A 22247-nucleotide genomic window follows, 5' to 3' on the forward strand; every position below is an offset into this window, starting at 1 on the left:
TCTCCTCGCGTTTCTACACACCGGATAGGCTCAATATGTAGCCTGGTGATGCCAAAGTTACAAATAACTATGACAACTCATAGGCAGGAATTTTTGGAGACGAAGTTTGCTCCCTGTGCTGAATTAGAGACGAGAGGATCACCAAGATTTCTGCCGCAGACACGACGCACACACACATATATGCATATACGTCTGTTTGCTGAGAGAAAAAATCTTAAGAGTGCTTTTATACGAAGTTTACTTAAAAATTAAAATTTTCTTCATTAATATTCGATTAGCTGGACCATATGGTTACAAGGGGGCGGATGCATTCTTAGGGGGGCGGTTGGGGATGCTAGAAGTGAAAAAAAACTTAGATTATCTGAAATTGCCACAAATTACTACTAAAGTACACTGTTAATGATGCCGCTGTGTAGGGGCGAACGACTTTTCTCAGTCCCCCTGGATCCACCTATGTGCTTGTATGAATGATATAACTCCTTATACAACCCATGCAGACTTAATAGTAGTGGATTACTAATTATAAAGATACGTGTTTCTGCTCGAGGCTGCAAATGGTATTTTGTATACACATACAGCTACAGCACTATCATCATCATCATCATCATCATAGGTATTCTGCCTTTATTGACAGGTCACTTGCCGCAGCTGAGAAGCTTACATGCTCCACGGTCCTCCGCTAACTTCTTCGTCTTCGCGTATGATCTTTCTGTTTTTATATCATCCATTAATTGCAGTCTCCTTCGCCCCTCCCTCTCTTTCCCGCTACCGTATCCCTTAGGACGTCCCTCATGATACAATCTCTTCTTAGGCAATGTCACAACCAGTTTCTCTTCCTCTTCCTAATAATATATAAAAGTGTCCTTTCTCACTCACCACTTCTAACACTCTCTCATTCGTTTTCCGCTCGACCCAACTAATTCTTTCCATTCTTCTCCAACCAACATTTCGAAGGCTTCCAGTCGATTTTCGTCACCTTTACGTAATGTCCACGTTTCCGCCCCATACAGTACAACACTCCACACGAAGCATTTTATGGGTCTTTTCCTCAACTCCTTATTCAAGGTCCTACAAAACAGACTTTTCTTCCTCCTAAAGGCTTCTTTCGCCATTCCTACAGCTACGTTAATACATTAATTTACATTTAGAACTTTATCTCTACTACAATTCTTAATACTAACTGGGGTGGTACGGTTAGAGAGAAACGAATTATTAAAGAAAGAAAAAATCTCATGAAAAGCAAGAAAAGGAAGTTGCTCCTTAATTTGATTTGATCTATATTTTATGGGCTGTTCTATTAGCTATGGCCTAGCCCATCACTACTAGGAAATGGCCTTATTCAGTGATCACAATAACTCAGAAGAAATTAGAAAAGGAAGCAGAGTGAGCCTAATGAAGAAGCTTCGGCTTCAGACTAAGGTTTCTTCCCAGCATTTGACTAGTGTTACAGGAAACAAAGGACAAATTTCCATCAGGAAATCCGCTTTAAAAAGGATTTACTACATTCTCGATCGGGTATTTCCACTAGAATCGAATCTAGCAGTGAGATTGCTCCCACCAAAGTCAATAGTTTTAGTCAATCAAATTTGGTGTAATTGTGACACATTAAGGCACAAAAACCAAATAGCAACAGAATGAAGAGAACGCAAGGCTGCCTCACGATCACATACCACAAGTGTTTAAAAATCGTTTTTTTTTAGCATAGGATTGAAAATCACTTTGTCAATAATTTCGAAAATTTTTGCTGATTCGGAACGTCCGAATTTTCTGACACGGAGTTTCGGATCCGGATCCAAAATCCGAAATTTCGGATTCGTATCCAAGATGCGAAATTTCGGATCCGGATTCAAGATCCGTTTTTTCGGATCCGGATCCAAGATCCGTTTTTTCGGATCCGGATTCAAGATCCGTTTTTTCCGATCTGGATTCAAGATTCGTTTTTTTTGGATCCGGATTCAAGATCCGTTTTTTTGGATCAGGATTCAAGATCCGTATTTTCGGTTCCAGATCCAAGATTCGAAATCTCGCATCCGGATCCAGTGTCTGGATATCCGGACCAAGTAGATCCGGATATCTGGATCCAAAATATCCGGATCTGGCCATCCCTAATGTCTTTGTCTCCTGTCTCTGACGAATTACTGAAAATAATCTCGGACTTCTCTCACATGTGAATTAACGCATGAAATTTCGAGAAATAGGTAGGAAGAAAGGTCATAAGGGAATTCTATGTGCTAAACGATAAAGATAAGTCTATTTCTTGCAAGTTTTGTGAGCATAAATATGTATGCTCAAATGTTGATAAGTTGGTAAGACATGTATCTTCTGGCAGATACCCAATCTAATTTGTTAATCATATTAAAAAAAAATGTTTGTAATATCAGTAGTGAGTGAAGTTTAGAAAATTTACTTACTTATAAATTTAAACTGTTCAGCGGTGTGAAATATGTGGACTAACTATACCATTTTTCCCACATATGTACTTTCATAGAACATATTGTAAGTAAATACACATTTATGCGTACTCTCTAAATATAATAAAATATAAAGTTACGTAATACCGTCCAGAAAATAAATTTTAAAGAATCATGTGGAGACAACTGTAATAATGTACTGTGATAAAAAAACTAATTTAACTTTGAAATCATAATATAGGAATGGAATGCAATATTCTTATTGATTGTACATAAATTCCCAGGAAAATTCTCATTTTGGGAATCTTCCCGGGAATATTTCTAGGGAATATTCCCGAAAAATATCTTCCCGGGAATTTACCCCTCACTAGACAAAGATAGGCACGGAGGACGGCTTGACGTCATGCGTCCCCCAATCTTTTCAAATCCATTTTAACCCTGGTAATAACCTTAAATGAGTTGCCTAGCAAAGCAAATCGATTTTCATACTTTGGAATGCAATTTAATTTATTTAAATTGAATTATGGATGCAAATTTCATGAGTGTTAATGTGCAAATATTAATGTTAAGATATCAATCTCTTTAGTAAGGATATTGCATAATAGCAGTCTTAGACGAAGCAAACAATTGCATGGTTACTTTTCTGTCTCGCGTGTAACGGTGAGACAAAACAGAAAACAGAATTTAATTAGCGTCATATATTTTCCATTTTAAAAAGACAATGAACAGTAAGGAGAATGAATGTAGAACCTAAGTGATGGCATACAAAATTAAAATGCTGCCATAAATCACAGAATATCCCATGAAATAGAGGTTGTCAAATGAGCCTGCTATCTGAGTCCCGTGCGTAGCGCTAAATTTTGACTTATAACTCAAATTTGCAATTGTTTTGAGTATTTAATTTTATTTAACTATGCAATAATAATTTTCCCCTTAATTTTGACATACATTTTATTTTATTCGAAAACATATTTTTGTTCAAAAAAGAAGTTTTTTTTTGTACAAATTTCCCGTGCATAAAGCTGAGAATCTCCCAGGTTGTAAGCACAACTTCCTATCTTGACTCAGAGAATTATCTTTGATACCATTCTTTTCACGGTATCAAAGTTAATTTTATTCCTCTTTTTACCTTGATTTTATTCCTCAATTAATTTCTCTTTTATGCGTTCACAAATCGCACGTTCTCCTGCAGGATACAGTTTTCTTGCCTTGTACGATGCTTTTCTTTTTAAGTTTTCTAGAGATCATCTCGTGTCCGCTTTGCGCCTTCTTCATTGAAATTGTTACCTTTAAAACTATCGATTGTTGCTGTTCAGGACAGCTATGAATAATTAATCTTTTTTGTTCTTTTGGTATTGTAATATAGAAGAAGAAGAAGAAGAAGATAAATATAGGATTGGAATTATGCTATTTTAATGATATGATATTGTGTCTAATTCGCTGAGAAATTTGTGAGTTGTTAGCACGTCTCAGGTTAGTATTTCGTCTGGATCATTATGATTTGTAAACATCGGAAGGTAAGTTGATGACGCTAAAAGTAGGATAGATTTAGGAATATTGTTTTCAGAGACGTACTGTCTGTTTCTTCTTCCTTGTGGAAATTTTACTCTAGTGATTGTAACATCATAATGATGTTACTGTGTTGATTTCATTTTCAATATTCTCATTTTATAATATTTGTTTTCCCTTAATACTTTGAAAACCTTTATAGAAAAAAATATTGCGTAAATATTACATTCTTATGAAGCATAACATATTACATGTGGAAATTATGTCAAGTTTCGCTTGTATATTCTTTAGGAAGTTTCGATATTTAAACTGAGTTTGTCCATTTGTGTCAAATGAAGTTAACACTTTCTTAATTTTATACTGTACTATATTTAACGTATTCGTGGATACCGAGTACCGAAGTTGAATCAATTATTTTTTTTTCCTTTGTATGTGTGTATACAAGGTTTGTGTCAACAATAGTAATCCAAAATGTACGTTTTAAAAAGCTTCTAGTGCTGATCATGTTTAGGCACACATAATTTCGCAAAATTTACGAATTCAATTTAATTCTCGGATAGAAAGGCATGTTTATATGGATCGAATTTCTATAGGCGGAAGAATTGAATACTAAGTATAATAGAGGTATTTGTCGGGTCTACATGTTTTAAGAAACTGGTGCCAAATTATAGGTGTTTACGAATATTAAAATGGGTAAATGCATATGAAAGATGACTGAAGTTGATATTACTTTCCAACTCAGTATTTCTTCACAATGTACAAAAGGTGTATTTCATGTTTAAAAATGGAACGTTACTAATGGGAATAAATTATAAGTGCTATTGGAACTTCTGTCGTTGCGAGAATTCATATATTTCTAATACCCTGACTCAAGCCTTTACTTGACATAGCTTACGTGCGTGCTCCGTCTCGGTACCCCTCTGTGTGCCCACTAGATTTGCCCTACCATGAGTCAGTAAGATAGCATTCGAGGTTGAATGGACCACCTACCAGAGGATGGTTTCTTCATTGGCACTGTAGTATAAAAAGCTACACAAGAAGTTTAAATATCGTAATTTCGTTTGCATCATGTGATATAGATTATTGTTCTTTAATTTAATTTTATTTATATTATTTTTTTTTATTATTCATTTATTTTGTAGTAGAATAATTGTCCTACACTTTAACCTCATGTGCTAAAGTCTGGCCGTCTCGAGGTTGTCGCAGATTGCAACACACTAATAATGAAATTCCATGACACAGCTCATCTCATTGACCATTTTTTTTTTTTTTTTATTTATTAAGAAAGCAACGTTGGCAGTGCCCAAAACTAAATATTCCATTTAATGTCATCGTGCTGTAGTAAATGTTTGGGGAAGCCACGTTGCTACCCTTAACTTTTCCACAGGAGTCCAAAAATGTTACCAGAATGGAAGGCAAGTTCGTTAATGAAGTTACCAGGGTTGATTTGAAATACAGGATGTGCCCGTACTACTATTTGACCTCGCTTTATGCATTGGTCTTTGTATATAAACTAATCCATGCAGTTTACAAGCTTTGATCATAAACGTAAATGCGCTTCCTATATAAGAAGTTCAATAAACTCATGTTGACCTATTATGCCATGATCAATATTTCATGGAAATGACTTGTTACCTACTTGCACTTTTAAGAATGAAAGAAGAGTTCTTGAGTCGACTTTCCGGTATCTGACTCATCCTGGAAGAAAAGGAAATTAATGTTTAACAAACCAACAATTTTATGTTTACTTATATATATATTTTTTCTCAAAACTGTAGGTTCTATATTATGCTTATTTACAAGGTAACATTTAGTTTACTAATCTGTGACGTCAATTCAGCGCAAAAGCTAATGATGAAAGGTATCGATAGAAAGTAGTTTAAAAAAAAGAAGAAGAATAAGGAGCTAAGATTTTGCGGAGATGCAAGATTTCCGTAGCAAATGTTTGGACTTTTAAAAGATATTTTAGGCTTATTGCAAAGTTAAGAATGGGTTCCACCTTAGTTTTCCCTATTATAACTTTAAAAAGCATTTTACTACTACATTATGAAAAAAAAAAATCATCAACAAGTTGAAGAATCACAAGAAAAAGATTTCGAACATTCGATAGAACAGAAAAATGGAAATCGGTGAACGCACTCCAATTCCAACGAATTGCATTTAAAACGGTTGGATATTTTTGAATGACAGAAATATTTTGCAATAAATATTAATATTATCAGTAATAATTTCTTTTAAAAATTTCATAAATTCTTGAAACGAAGTTATTTAAAATTTATAAACGAACTAAAAGTTTATTATTATCTATATAACATATATTGAGTCTCCCGTAATTTGAGAGAGAGAATGTGTTAACAATATCCACAAACGAATTCTGTGAATAACTATACCAACATCATACTCAAAATAACGATTTACAGCTCTTACTTTTGGCAGCTGAAATCTCTGAAGGTCAGATTAAATATTTCCCGAAAAGAAAACGATGTTCAAAGGAGAAAAATCTCTTAAAAAGTAGTTTGAATCTCTTTTGTGTTTTGGTTTAATGATGGTGTTTTCATACTTGCCAGATTCGATCTACGCAACCGGTAAAACATATATTAAGATATACAACTCGCGGTAACTGAGAAGGTAATAAGAAAACTAAAAGACTTCTATTTTGTGGTGATCACCTAACATACACTTGTTGTAAGAAAACAACAATACTAGTTTGAAAACAATAAAGAAGTCGTACCTGACCTGAACAAATAACTCGATATATAAACTTACTCTATTAGTTGTAGAATCCAGTACAGTAAAATAGTTGAGGGGCAAACAAGTTACGAAAAGAAAAAAAAAACGAAAATTTCGGGATTTTTCTTCAAAAGTTGCCTTTTTTCTTAAATTATTCTGTATTTCGAAAAGCTGGCTTCTATCATCTGTAGTCTAAGACCACCACATGTTAACGTACGTTCGTTTCGGTTAAACTAAGGCTTCATTTTCGATTAATGTCCCATGAGTGTGCACCGAGGCTAAGGAAGACTGCGTGGGCTTTGTGGTGAGCAAACCATATGCGTGCTTTTTTTTCGGAATTCCTCAGTTTCCTATCACTTTCTCTCTCTTCTGTTATCATCCGATCCCCTTGACATAGTATCTGTTAGGCTCAGTGCAATTCGTGGGAAGTTAAGCCAATAATAACAATATCAAGCTTTGTAGACACTTGAATGTCTTATAAGTTACAAGGCTTATTTTAAATATAGGAAACTGATATATAAACCAAATTATTCTAATATCTAGACAGACCCGTAGCCAGCCATTAAGAGAGGAACCGAGGTTTTCTTGTGAGGGGATAGTTAATGGAGAGATTGTAAAATTGGGACAAATATGATGCGCTGCAATGTGATATATGACACCGAGAATACCCACGCAGATGGTGGTTATTCACTGCATAGCCTACTTGGCACTATCTTGTATCCAACCAGGATTCAGACAGTAAAAGTAGTCGGTCTACCACTACGCTGAGTACTTTGTCTACAGACATACACTTGTACAGACAAGTGTCTACAAAGCTTGATATTCTTATTATTGGCTTAACTTCCCACGAATTGCACGGAGCCTAATAGATACTATGTAAAGGAGCTTGGATGATAACAGAAGAGAGAGAAATCGATATGAAACTGAGGAATTCCGGAAAAAAAACACGCACATGGTTTGCTCACCACAAAGCTCACCCCGTCTTCCTTAGCCTCGGTGCATAATCATGGAAAAATAATCGAAAATGAAGTCTTAGTTTAACCGAAACGAACGTACGTTAACATGTGGTGGTCTTAGACTACAGATGAAAGAAGTTTCTAAATATTTTACCGTTATCAATATGAAATACAGTGTACCTAAATGAGCTATACGTAGAAAGGAAAAGTATTTCAAATGCGGAAGGTTTCTTAAACTATGGTATAGTACTCAACTACGTACCACTTTTAGTACACGAGTTATGTAGGATGATACGCGCGACTTAATTGTGATTGAACGTTGTTGAGCAACTTGACAAATTCTGAAATACATTCAACAATTAGCAGATAAATATGATCCAATAATTGTAAAGATTCTTTAAATTAACATTTTATATTGAGTTTTGTATTCAATCTTCCAGTAATGTCGGAACTGGATTCTGCTTACAAAAAATGTATGATATTGCATTTTTTTCTTTTTTCAAATCTTAATAAACACTTATTTTAGTCCAGTGAAATATAATAAGGCTCAATGTAATACTAATTAAATGAAGTTCCAAAAGTGACGACTAACTCTTTGAGATTACAAAAGTGAAAGCTAATTAATTGAAACTATAAAAGAGTGATTTAGATGGGAAACATTTCCTTGTACACGTTAAGAATTTTAAGTATTTTTATTGAAAAATCACAATCTAACATTTATCCATATTTTAGGATAAAGAGGAAGATTGTCTCTTACGTTAATATTCGGCAGAAGAAATTAGAAGAACCAATCTTTGATGGGCAAGAGAGATTCATCTCTATGCTTGGAACGATGGAGACTTTTTGAAAGCAATTGCCTTGCCTTCTCAACTGTACTGACTGGACCCCGAAGCAAATTTACGGCAGTCTTTTTTATCAATCGTGTAACTGTGGTTAAATTCCTTTTAACCTTTTTCTGTTATGATCCACTCACCTACAGAATTCACGTAACATAAAATAATAATTAGTATTTTACTGTTAGGTGAAAACTTCTGGTATCTTCCAATTCAATGAACATAGAAAAAAAATACATCTGTGGTTTTTCAACCTGTATGAAAACATATTTAATATATATATAAAACTTTCTTTTCTTGACTGTGATTCAAACCACACAAAGTCGAAACTTCGGGGCCCGATTTCCGGGGCTTCGTGCCCGTTTTCTAACATCACCGCAGTTCTCTGAAGACCATTATTTTTCGCCATCACTCGCGTCTAAAAACTCGATGTCAAACTTCGTTTCCTTACTGTAGGAGAATCAGCTCCATTCTCTTTATATATTATCGACTGCACATCACATTATGGAATACCTAAATTATGGACGAGATTACATTTTCGAGGTAATAACTTACATGTATTTTTGAGACAGTATTTTGTTGTCTTATTGATTTGTCAACAAACAAGTTTACTTGTTGGGCAGGGGTTCCCTTTCCTTAGTGCCCCCTTTGCTAGTACTACGGGCCCGTTAGTTACACCACCGGTTACTATGGACGAGAACACAGTTTTGAATTAGTTATAAATATTCGAGTAATATCTTAAGTTTTTTGAAGAGGGCAGGGCCCGCCCGGAAGTTTCCGGGTATCCGGGCGGCCCAGTCCGCCTCTGTCGATTGCTATGTTTACTTACGACAGTCATGCATAATTTCTGAATTACATAAATAAAGGACACTGTACGCAGAAAGAAAGAAAAAAAGGAGCTCACTATTTGAAAATACTAGTGCGGTTCGCGATTGGTAATTTCTTTGGGTAAATTTTTGAAGGTCAATGTACTTTAAATCAATTTTACCGTGCTGGCAACCCTTGATACCACATCTTTTGACGCGGAAAGGCTAAGCGTAAACCATTGTCCACCCCAGATTCTAAAAATAGAGTTCGCCTTCGTGCCTCTTTATACTCTGTCAACCCTCTGTATAAGATTTAATCGTGGCGCGAGGTCTGCAGAATGGCTTAACTGGAAAACCAATAGCAAAGCGTCCATTAGGAAAAGTAGATATAGATGAGAAAATAGTATTACGGATCCCATAGATATGAATACATAATACAAACTGGCTCTAGTTGGCTAAAAACAAAAGTCAATGGAGAGCTTTTGTGATCGAGGTATTGGCCCTCTAGCTTTAGCAGGCCACAGAGTGAGTGAGTTAGTAATTTGAGTTTAGTATCATTTTGAGAAAGACTCTACGAGATCAATAACGTAATATTCAATTTAATTATAGGCATCTTCGACAAACTTTTTCCAGTCATTACTGTATTATATATTGTTTCGTTGAATGTAGTGACTTACATCAACGAATGATTTATATTTCTTTATATTTTCAGAATCATTCGCATTCCTCAATCAGCGAATAATAGAAAACTCAACTCATTAGCATAATGAACTTTATGTTAAGTAGATAGCGTCTGGGTTCTTTAACGTTGCTTTAATTAAAGTCGAAATGGAATCAAAAAATGACAATAATGAAGATGGCAACTCTAAGCTTTATATTTTTGACGCCAATGAATTGGAAGATACGAATCCTCTTGCATTACTTTCTATGCAACATTCTGAATTTGAGCAAGAAACAGAAAATAAGATTCAGGAAGATAAAGATAGTAAGGTATCCATGCTACGAGAAAATTTAGAGCTCAATTTTAAATTCTGTTCTGCAGACAATGAACAAGATCCAATAGGGGACTGGAAGCTAGCTGTGAAGCCATTATATTTGGACAATCATTTATCAGCGCCTTACTTACACGTAAATTCCAACAGTAATGTTGAGCCAAAATTTGTTAATTTCACAAGTGCTACGGAAAGCCCAATCAGTCATCACATGTCTTCCATTTCTCAAGATGAGAGCGAAAGAAATTTTCGAGACGTTGATAGTCATTCAATAAGTAGGAATTCCCAGAAACTCAGGTATGTTCACTTATGTTCATTTCGTAAGGGTTATGATCCATATATTTTCGTTAGTATATATATATATAAATATCTTCTGCCTTGCTTGACTTTACTTTCGCTAACTTAATGTTAGAGTTTTGGATAAGAAGGATGCTTCAGCGTAATGAATAACTTGGCAAAATAGTTGATCACAATTCAATGGTCGATCTGCACAAGGAACCTGAAATATCTAGAAGCAATTAAAAGCGTGCTATCTCTGAAATAAAATTTACAAACCAATTCCATTTTTATATATATTTTATGCAGATTTCAGTTGATTTGTGAGATAGGTAAGTAGGTATGTAAATAATGTTTTGTTAAGTTTTATTTTTTTTATTACCAGTTAAATGTGTACTTTTTCGCTAAAGATTATTTCTTTTCTTTCAAATTTATATCATTTTTAGTTAAATATTTTTAAAATTTTCTATGTTACATCTTTGAATGATTTCCTGTACACATGTCGAATCTTAAGACACACTAATGTACCAAGGACATAGGTTTGAAACTACTGATTTAGGATCTGAGAAACGTTTTCAAAAAAAGGCTTAATTTCCCATATCAAGGTAAGTTTTAAATGTCTGTTTCGTTGTTTGTGTCTTTCAGTAAATATTTTCTTATCTGACAACGAACAGACATAAACGTGTCATCCGGACATCTGAATCAAACTTAGTCAATTCGATAAACATAACAAAGATATGTTAATCCAATAAAAGTTAGGTGGCATGGACAACGGAGTAGGTCCCTCGAGCCCATTAACCCTGTTAACATAAAGCAAATGTTTCCCATGCCTTATAGTTCACTGGCTTCAGCATGAAACAGGCTTTCCAGAGGTGGCAGGTATTGTCGCTTATAACGTACCTGATAAGAAGAAATTGGGAGAAAGTCGGGAAATTAACCTGTAAAAGTTCCTCCTATCAACATTGTTCTCTATGCAATGGCCGCAGGTAAAGACGCACAATCCAAATGTATCTCCAAAAATACTATAGGGGATAATAAATGGGTGTGCCAAGTTTGGCTTTGATAGACGGAATCGGTATGAGAAAAAATGTGTATACTAATATGGTCTGTATATACGAAACAAAATTTATGACCTGATGTATAAAGAGGACATAATATTAAAAAGTTATACGCGTTACTAATTATCCTGATATCAAGATTTCTATCGTATTTTGTGTAAAATGAAAAAGGCAATTATTGGATATCACGTATATTGTTTCGTGATAAGTGGAGAGGTAAATTGGGGATAAATCGCAAAAATGCTTTCCAAAATAGCCTTATTATGAAGTTGTGTGTTCTCTGAAGCGACACTGGCGCCGGGAGGATTCAGTGTGCGAATTAAAGGACATTTTACGCTGGATAAAATGCACAACTCAGAAAATTAACATGATGAAGTTCAAAGCCTGCGGAAGACACTAAATTCTTCAGACGGTAATATCCCCCTCATCCCGCTGGTAAGTCGCACACTGGAAGGAGTATACAATTAATATGTTTCTTGCAAAATACTAGGAGGTATATCCTTAAAACAGACGGAACATACATTATGACAACAAAAGGGTGTGTGTGAGACATGAGAGTGTTGGAGAGCAATGTGGGTTTATCCCACTATAACTGTAGCATAGTAGCTGTTAGAAATGCTTGCATCCTTCTGTAACGAATGTGGTACATATCAGGATAAATAGCTGCGTTTATATATATATATATATATATATATATATATATATATATAATCTCTAGGTCAGGTCATAGGTTCTTCTTGGTATGTACGGAGCGTATTGTTTTAAAACATTTTTCCTCATACCTATTCCGTATGTCTAAACGGATCTTGGTACATCCATCTTTTAACCCGTGTAGTATGTTTCAAGATACGTTTGGATTATGTGCTTTTTGTCGGGAACACTAGAAAATAAAGCGAAAGTAGATGGGAGTGAATTTATGGAGTTTTCCCGTGATTCTCCTAATTTTCCTTGTCCAATTAAGTTACGGCCGCCGATGCATAGCACTTCTGCAAAGCTTTTTTGATGTCGAAGCTAGTAAACTGTAAACCATGATTTTCTAGTGAGTTAATGCAGTAGGTTTCTCACTGCGAGTCTACGATTTCCTTCATACTAAATGGGTTAATCGACTCCAGGGATTTACTTCTTTGTCTATGGCACATTTTCTTGTGCATGAACTTATTTTTTTTATATTTATCGAATAGATTTGTATGTCCGAAAGACATACTTATGCCTTCCTTTTGAGACTAGAGTATATGTAGACTTCTTGTACGTGTTTTCGAGTAACCACGCTACGTGCTTTAGAGAAATACGGAACATTAGGTAAAATTTCAACATGTGTTCCAGTCTTAATCCATCGCATTTCTTAAAATATGCTTCGAACGCTTCAAAGAGAGATTTATTTCTTGATTTTAAATTCTTTTTAGCTTCAATTTTCATTATTTTATATATATATAAGGCAGTTTCGTTTTACGAGACATACAACTGCGAAATGTATTCTGTGTAGCCGTAACCACACATTAGTCAAATAGCTCCTTACGAGAACGTTTACCCGTGCCAACTTCAGTGTTGCATACCTCTCGAGAAATATACTTAAAACACTATGAAAAGATTATTTTGTTGTAATGAGAACAAACCATCAGTAAACATATTTGTGTAGTTATATGACCATATTATGAGGCAATGGATATTAATTATCATGTTCCTGAATAATTACATGGTGTCACCCATCAAGTATATTTGTAAATTAACAAGGTATAAGTGTGTTTGGGCATGCGGGTATTAGAATACTGGCAAACAATCCAATTCTTTCTCTATTATAGGTGTATCACATAAAATCGTTAACATTCTTTTGCGTAATACGACCCGTTGTACAATTTCAGTTTCATTCTTACACCAATTTGTTTCAGGAGTCATAAACATGTCTTCCCAACAAGTCAGACTACCCTTACCTCAAGAACGCGAGAACGAAAAACTTCCTCCTGTAATGAATGTGGAAAGACATTTTCCACAAAGTCTAATTTGAGTAACCATTTGTTATTGCATACAGGACAGAAACCTCACACTTGTGATCAGTGTGGGAAGAAATTTCGTGTGAAGTCTTCTTTGGCTACACACTTTCTCCTTCATACTGGAGAAAAGCCTCACAGTTGTGTTCAATGTGGAAAGGGATTTTCTGTAAAGGCTAAACTTGTCAGCCACATGTTGGTGCATACTGGACAGAAACCTTACATATGTGATGAATGTGGAAAAGGATACAGTAAAGGATTATATTTGAAAAGACACATGGTGGAACACACAGAACAGAACCGTGATATTCGTTATGAAATTGACGAGAGATCCAGTGATAAGTCTATTGTGGATCAACACTTGCAAATACGTACCCGAGAAAAAACTCATATTTGTGATAAATGTGGAAAGAGATTTAGTGCAAAATGTAGTTTGGCTAGACACTTTTTACTACATAGTGGACATAAAGCTCACATTTGTGATCGGTGTGGGAAACAATTTACTGACAGATCAAATTTAATGAAACACATGCTAAGCCACACAGGTGAGAAACCTCATATTTGTAACTTATGTGGGAAAGGGTTTAGTTTCAAATCAAGTTTGAGTAAACATTTGTTGGTACATACGAAAGAAAAACCCCACACTTGTGATACATGTGGGAAAGGGTTTAGTCAAAAATCACATTTAACATATCATCTGTTAGTTCATACGGGTGAGAGACATTACACTTGCGATTCGTGTGGGACAAAATTCACTACAAAATCTAGTTTGGTTAAACATTTGGAGTTACATATGGATCAGAAACCTTGCAAGTGTGATCAATGTGGGAAAGCATTTTTTAGAAAAAAATATTTGGCTGCACACATATTACGACATAGAAAGATAAAATATCATGTTTGATTTAATGCGTTAACGTATTTATTATTAAATCTAGTTTGGGTTAGCATTTAGTAATATATACGGTACAGAATCCTTAAATTTTAATATATGTGGAAAGATATTTAGTCAAATATCGTATATGTGTCGTCGCATTTTTTTTATTTCACTTACTTGTAATGAATCTGGGAACAGACGTCATGCAACCTAGTTTGGTTAGACGTATTTTACCATATAGGAGTGAAACCTCACACTATTTATAAAATTTTAGGTATACGTATGATAGTGGAACAGGTGTAACACCTGCAATTAAATTAAATAATGTAACGGGTTTGTTGTAAAGTTACTTATAGTTAGACAAGTTTTACGTGGTTCCTTTAACAAAAGAGCATTTTGTGTTTAATAAACATGAAAACAAATTTTCTGAAATCCTTAGTTTTTTCAACACATTGCGTACAAATAGTAACTCACATATTTAATGATTGCCGCATGGAATTCAAAAAATACTGACTTGGATAAACACAAACTTATTAAAATATTTAAAGAACCCCAAATTTTTGACGCAAGTGAGAAAAGTATTTGAACATGACATGTGTGTTCATGCATATTAGAATATACATGGGATCAAGTCTATATTTATAATAAATAGAGGAAAAGATTTAAATTAAAATATCAAGTTTATTTAAACGCATGATACTGCGCTTGCTTGATAAACTTCAACATAAAAAGAATGTGGATATTGCATCACACGAAGCTCCATTTGGCTGAACACAAGCTTATAAATACTTTCGGAAAGCATAACGATTCTGTCGAGTGTGAGAAAAGACTTATTCGAGGACCACAATTAGGTAAACACTTTGACGTACAAGTGAGGAACTTCGCTTTTCTAGGAAATGCTGCAATGGATTTAGTGAAAAATCTAGTTTTGCTAAATACACGACATTATTTTCGAGTATGATTTCTTAAACCTTTCGTGTCAGTGTGGACAAAATATCAGTAGCACTTGCTTGATCCTTTCCTCTGAAAACACAAATTAAGATATGTGGATTTTTCTTCTATATCAAATATGGTTACATAGTAGTTTATCCTGATGATTTTTTTTCAGTTTCGGATTACCCTTTCAATTTTGAGACTAAGCCAAAAGAATCTAGAGTTTTTGATTTTATTTTCAGTATTTTCTTTTTTTTTTTTTCATTTTAGAGATATCTACTTTTTACTTTTCAAGTATAGAGCTGACACGAACACCTGATCTTTTAAACCATATGGAGAAATTCACAATCAGTGTTGCGAACTAAAGGAAATTAAAATTTTCTTTTCTGGTCAAAGAAAATCGAAATGTAGGTTTTTAAATCCATACCTATACGTACCCACTGAAGTCAATTTATGCCAGTCGAACACCAGTACTTACATAACGAAATCAACAACGAATTGTTACAATTATGTAATTAGGGGGAGCGCGAAAATTTCAAGTTTAGCTTCTAATTCTTGATTTCTTTTTACTTTTCTATTTAGCATATTTTTTTTAATACAAAATTTGCTTTTTGTATATCAATATAATACTTATAAGTGGTGTACCAAAGTTTATTTTAAGATAATTTGTATTTGCCTGGGAGCAGTATTTCCGTCCATAGAAAATTTTAAATATAATTTAAGGGTAAAATTCAGAAAATACACCATTTTTCCTCTATAATTTCCCTTTTATAGGATACATTCAAACATACGTACCAACAGCCGTAATCTTTGGCCCACACAACGCACTATAGAAAGTTTCACTTTGATAATTATTGGAAGTACAGTTGAAATTTGGAGTATACCTTTTACTCTAACTTGAAAGTAATTGAGATATTTTAAAATAGAATTGAGAATTTGTTAACATTTTTCTTAGTGCATTAGATATCGTTATGAAACTTCTAGGATATTACTGGGATACCAAAAATTTATTTCAACGTAGTTTGTGTCTTTCTGCAGAGGCGGACTGCGCAGGACCGTTAAGCCGCGTTCGAGGCCTAGGCCCTCTGTGAAAAAGATTAATTAAAAAGAAGAAACAGGGAAAACTAAAACACAAGAAAGCTAAATGATAAGGTAGATCACTGTTTATTATGCTGTCAATTCCTACCGCTCCCCCATCAGTAAGTTAAATTTTCAATAGGGACCTTGTGTTACTAGATTTGTAGATAGACCCGTCTTTTACTATAATCTTTTAAACTGATCTTGGAAACTGATTTAGTTTCTGCCTGGGACCTTAGGCCAATTCAATATATTGAGCAGTCGAGGGCCCTTTCATTACATTAAGCAGTTGAGGTTCTGGTCTCTTTTTCATTTTCTTCAGCAGTTATGTCTCTGTCATCATTTTCATTATGTTGGCAGTTTTTCTTTATATTGTGTAGTTTCGGCACTTCTTTCATTACATTGAGCAACTGGGACTCTTTATCATTAGATTGGGCGATTGGGGCCCTTTCATCGCTGCAAACTGGGGCCTGGTTAATAGCTGGACCCATATTTTATCACAGGCTGATTTTCTCTTTATGGGTGCTTACGCATCATCTAGGTCCATATTTGATAACTCAAAAATGAAAAAAAAAGCGCATTCCTAAAAATGTATTTACTTTTGTACTCTAAATATCAAGTTCGTTTAGGACAGAAAACACAGTTTGTTTTTAGAATAATTCACTGGACCTTTTGATTTAATGTTTACATGGAATTTTTTTTCGCCAGCATAAATACCATAAATCTATCCAGCTCATCATCAAGATTTCTTACATTTCCATTGTTCTAAATGATGTAGAGGACATGAGCTTTGATCCGAAATCAATATTTTAAGCTGAGGCTTAGCTGAATAAATGGACAGAATTGTAATAGTTTGTTATGTGTATCAAAAATTGTTTGCAGAAACGGGGCATTTTGAAAATAACTCCTGTCTCACGGATTGGACTACATTGCGGTCTGGAGCTTCTAGAATATTTGCAGCAGCAGCTTCAGAATAAATAGAGCCCAAAGAACATGTCTATTTAATGGTTTACCAAAATAGAAAAATATTTTGTGAGAAGATATATCAACAGCTTGCGCAGCCTAGTTTAGAAGAACGCTTTTCGCCCAGAACAATCGCAAAGAAGAAAATGCCGGAAGAGCTTGTCGCAGATGAACTGGGAAGGAAGTAAATACGGTTTATTCAGAATAAAAAAAAGAAAAACTTAAAACAAAATTTTGAACACAGCTGCTACATGTCAGAGGTAGATTTCAGAAGCAAAAAGACTTACTCTCTGAACTTTAAATGCTTGCTCCCAAGCAATTTTTTGGAAATTAAGAAGAATAATGTGCCTGCAGCAGCTCTCAGATTTCTTGCGAATAAACTAAAGAGAAACAGGAAGAATAATGCAAAGATCTGCAGCAGTGCTCTGTCGTGTATGACGCTATCACAAAGAGTTCTATATTTTATGATCCTGAAGAGAATGATGCCCGTGAATCCGCAGATGATGATTATGAATTTTAGTCTGCTATGTGAGATGAAACATTTTTGGATGAGATTTACGGCAAGAATGATAATGATGCTGCAACATTTTATGTAAAATTTGTCATGTGCAGGGGGAACTTCATAGCAATTTCTATATCTGTCTAGTTGTTTTAGTAACTTATAGATCGTAGAGGAAACTTGGGAGGCATGATACAAGAGAAAAATGATACATTGGCTCTTATTCTGTGATGATTGCAACATTGACATTCTTCTTAATCTGAGTAAGAACGAATTTCATGTTTCGTTTCTTGAGTTGTGTCGATTGCGCGAGGATTACGTTGTCTCTGAGGAAGACAGAAGAAACTATTTGGAGGTACGTTTGTTTTTTCCTGAGTAGAAAATAAAATGCTTTTGATGTGTAGCGAAGAATATGAACATTACTGGCTATCTACTAGAGAATAATGTTATTAACTGCGTCATCGTGAAACCTCTCCGACGACATCATTCTAAGGTATTCGCGTACGTTAACAATATTACTAAATTTCAGCAGAAAGTTACTAAAAAAATTATTTCACAAAGTCAGTGTATACACCTCATTGCTTCTACATTTTATGTTGCAGACTGTGTATCTAGATATCAGCACCTTGAGTGGTTACAGTCTATGACACGCGAAAGACGATAAATTACTAATCCAAATACTATGTTGTGAAGAATCGTAATTCAAAGTATTTACACAAAAACTCAAACTTCTTTTTAATATGGTTAGAAAACTTATAGAGGTTTAATGAACTCATATCCTAAAAGATGTACTAGTACAACGGCGCATAGTTTAGGATGAAATCATGTTGTAAATGCAATCACAGTCATCAAATAAAATGATTTACGAACACGGTAGTAGACTGGTGTATTCTTCAGTATTTTTTCCTATGAAAGACCGCATTGAGAGTTTCTGTTTAGAACATAAGGATGTTAAGCATTATTCATTTAAAAGTTTTTGCTTTAACTGTTGAGTGGTTCATTCTTCTATAAGTTTCATGCTCCGTTATGGTAAACTAGTGTAACTATCGTCTCTGCACTTAATAATGTGTTTTAACTTAGTTATTAAAATTGTCAGTTGAAGCATTTAATATACGTTGCTTTTGAAACCTCCTAGTATATAATCTACTTTCCAATACCTGTTAGATTAGCTATCTTCTATTTAAGGTTGTTTTTTAAATATTTATGTAATTTTAACTCATGGCTAAACTACATCGCAAATAGTTCTGTATCGTTCTCCAGTTCCTATTAAAAATAATTGAAGAAAAATAAACTAAAAATAACCGTGGTATTTATTTAAAAAATATTTGATAAACTAATTACAAAGAAACATTTACTGACAAATAACTGTGACCCCTCGAGTGTTGGCGACAAGTTAGGTGCACGATAGTGGTTCCTGTAGTGAAGTCGCTAATGTTTTTGCCTTGACGCCGAGCGGCCCCGAATTCGATTTCTAGTGCGGCACTCGGTCGAAAATGTGTAAAGGATTTTTCAGGCCAGCCAACCTAAATGAGGTTTTCCTGGGTTTTTCTCATTCACACCAGGAAAATGTCGGGGTAGTGCCTAAATTATAGGTTCCATGCCGCTTACTTCCTTCCCTCATTATTTCTTCATTCCCTTCCCCCGAATAGTGTGCTCGACGAGAGACATCCGCTAAACATAATGGACTAAATGGCCTTAAATGCCCAAATCCCAGAAATCTAAATCCTGATTCTAATGATTCCTGACGTGTCCTTATTCACAATAGATGATAAATAACAATTTGTTACAATTTTCGATAATTTCAAATCAAATGCAACTGTAACTTAATGATCAAGAAGTTATGAGACTTTTTGTTAAAACAATTCCAAAAGAAATATTTTAGGGCGTATTCATTTTTTGAAGGACATATAATGAAAAAACTGTTTATATCAGTCTGTTAGAGAAACCTCTGATACCGGTCAATGACACAAATTGGCCAAAATCAACGAAAAAAATTTCGCGTAACACATTTATAAAACAAATTTTGAATATTAGCTCCCGTGTCTGAGATTCAAATTTGGCCCTTCGAACAGAGAAGATGGAACATGAACGAACAAAGAATCCTAGGCAAACACCTACGTGTACTTAATAATGAAACCCAACGGCGCTTAGTATTTCGCTTAAATTTAACAGAAATACATAATTAATTGTCTTAATTATAAATAAAAGGATTTATTTTTACTTGAATCATAACTAGCTTTCGAAACATTACTTTTCTAACTTCCGGGAATTTATGAGAAAATTTTAAATCAGGAGACGCAAAAGCGAACATGAAATAGATCAAAAGATTAAATGCGAGAAATGAGAAACGTACAACAAACATAAAGATGTTGAGCTAGTAAACAGAAGGGGAAAGTAGCAAATTAAAATGTTAAATATCAATCATATGACAAATAAGGGACGTATAGTTTATTAGGACTACATAGTTAAGAGAATTAAGTAGTGGTGTGTGCTGCGGGAATGTACAGCCTTAGTTTGGGAGACACGTCTTAAAATTAAGCAATGCTCTGCAGATTCAGTGTGATCATTATATCGCACATCTCATATATCCTCAGCACATTGAGTACTCAGGTACCGTATTAGTTTTTAGTTGATGCTTTTCTACGTATTTGCTACATACCAAACCTAAATTTTGTAACCGGCTAACAAAAGGCTGGGATGAAATTAGGTCTTGATTGGTACGAAATAGAGTCCATGAAAGAATTGAAAGGCTAATATACTATTAAAAGAATAATTTATTCCAACTTGTTTACCAAAGAGATAGAAATACGGTCGGCATACTAGATAATTTGTGTCTCAGTAAAGAGTTTTATTCTTACTTGAGAACTTAGACTAATAGGCAGAAAGACTACATCGATCAAGAATAAATGCAGATGCTATACATAAAACGTTGCTGCAGTCACTGAGGGTAGGGTATCATGGTATGCGATATCTCTTCGGCAAATAGTGCACCTGACTATTTTTACGAAATCCTTGACAAACTTACTAAAAATAAATTATAAAATTTATAGTTCTTCTCCACTTTAATGAATGCTATTCTTAACTGCAACAAGACGAGGTAACATGCTAACAAATACTGCATCCAGCACAAACTATAGTATGGCACAAATGAGTCATAAGTTACCTTGTAGCAGAGAAAGCGACAGTTTATCCCAAGCATGTCGCCAATGCAGTACGAGTATTGATGCTACTGATATCGAACAGTAACCGGTGAGCTGAAAACGACGTACTTCTTCCTTGTTTATATACCGGAATAACTAATTAGTTTACCACAGCTTAATTAATGCGGTTCAGTCATCGGGCAGTATACGTGATTGATATACACATTTGATATGATGTAATTTCTATATGGTACTCACACTATTGTGTGAACTAAACCTTTGGATAGAACGGTATCACAAGATATACATCAAAACCTACGTCAGGACACACTGAATATGCCTACTCCAAAATTTGACATTGAGGTGCAAAGCGTATGCATCTTCGTAAACGCTATTCTCAAGGGCAGCATTTTCAAAATAAATAGTATTATATTTGGGAGTTAGACTAATTTCAATTATCTGTCATAGGATGCATTACATAGACATTGTTAATATTCGAAGCAGGATGGACAAAAAATAAAACAAAATATTTTCATAAGAAAAGCAATTACTAATTTTGTTTAAAACTAAAAGTTTCAAACACAAGTATTCAAATTAAAAAGTTGTTTTGATTTTTTATTACCTATATGGCTTTAAGTTTTAAAATTTTACACCAATATGCTTAGGAGATATTTTTTACACAATGTTTAAGAGACGTCAACTCCAATCCTATGTTCAGTGAATTTTTCAGGCAAAAATTTTAAAGTAGTAATTAAAAATTTTCAGCGTATAAAAAGGTAAGAAAATTTTTAAAATGTTTTAGAAAATTTTAACCAAAGATTTGAACGTGATCAAGAATACCTTTCCACTACTAACATTATAGTATGAGTCAATACTATAATGTTAAGTTTTAAAAATCTTCAATACCAAAAATTCTTAAACCGTGATGCAAAACTGAACATTTGAAAGTGATCAACCAATCAGATTTAAGTAATGATAAAATTTCTTCAAATGATCATAGATGATATCCAACCAAAATTCTAAGTGTAAACTTGATCCCATTTCATATTGCTCAATTAGAAAAAAATACTCACTAGATACTACGTAATATTCTAGTTTAAAAGTTCAACTCATTTCTTTAAATTGAAAATAATCAGCCAATCAAACTGCACAGAGAATAAACTTTTATCAGTTACGTTACACTGTCGGTAGTAATTTCAATACTA

The 22247-nt window shown here is 34.3% G+C and overlaps 1 protein-coding gene across 7 annotated transcripts in view; it reads left to right on the forward strand.

Moving 5' to 3' along the window:
- The window catches only part of LOC145684416 (uncharacterized), a 270639-nt gene that overhangs the window by 189764 nt on the left and 58628 nt on the right, over positions 1 to 22247 (forward strand). For 3 of the 7 annotated variants that reach the window (XM_081756755.1, XM_081756754.1, XM_081756756.1), the window contains exon 3: positions 13458 to 16394. In XM_081756755.1, coding sequence (XP_081612881.1) covers positions 13458 to 14457 — 1000 coding nt within the window. In that variant the 3' untranslated portion in view covers positions 14458 to 16394. Of the gene's footprint in view, positions 1 to 3731; positions 3929 to 9957; positions 10535 to 13457; positions 16395 to 22247 lie in introns of those variants that run through there. The other 4 variants (XM_081756752.1, XM_081756753.1, XM_081756748.1 and 1 more) reach the window with 4 other exon arrangements.

This window comes from Thermobia domestica, chromosome 4 (assembly GCF_964235325.1).
Source record: "Thermobia domestica chromosome 4, izTheDome1.hap1.1, whole genome shotgun sequence".
NCBI lineage: Eukaryota > Metazoa > Arthropoda > Insecta > Zygentoma > Lepismatidae > Thermobia > Thermobia domestica.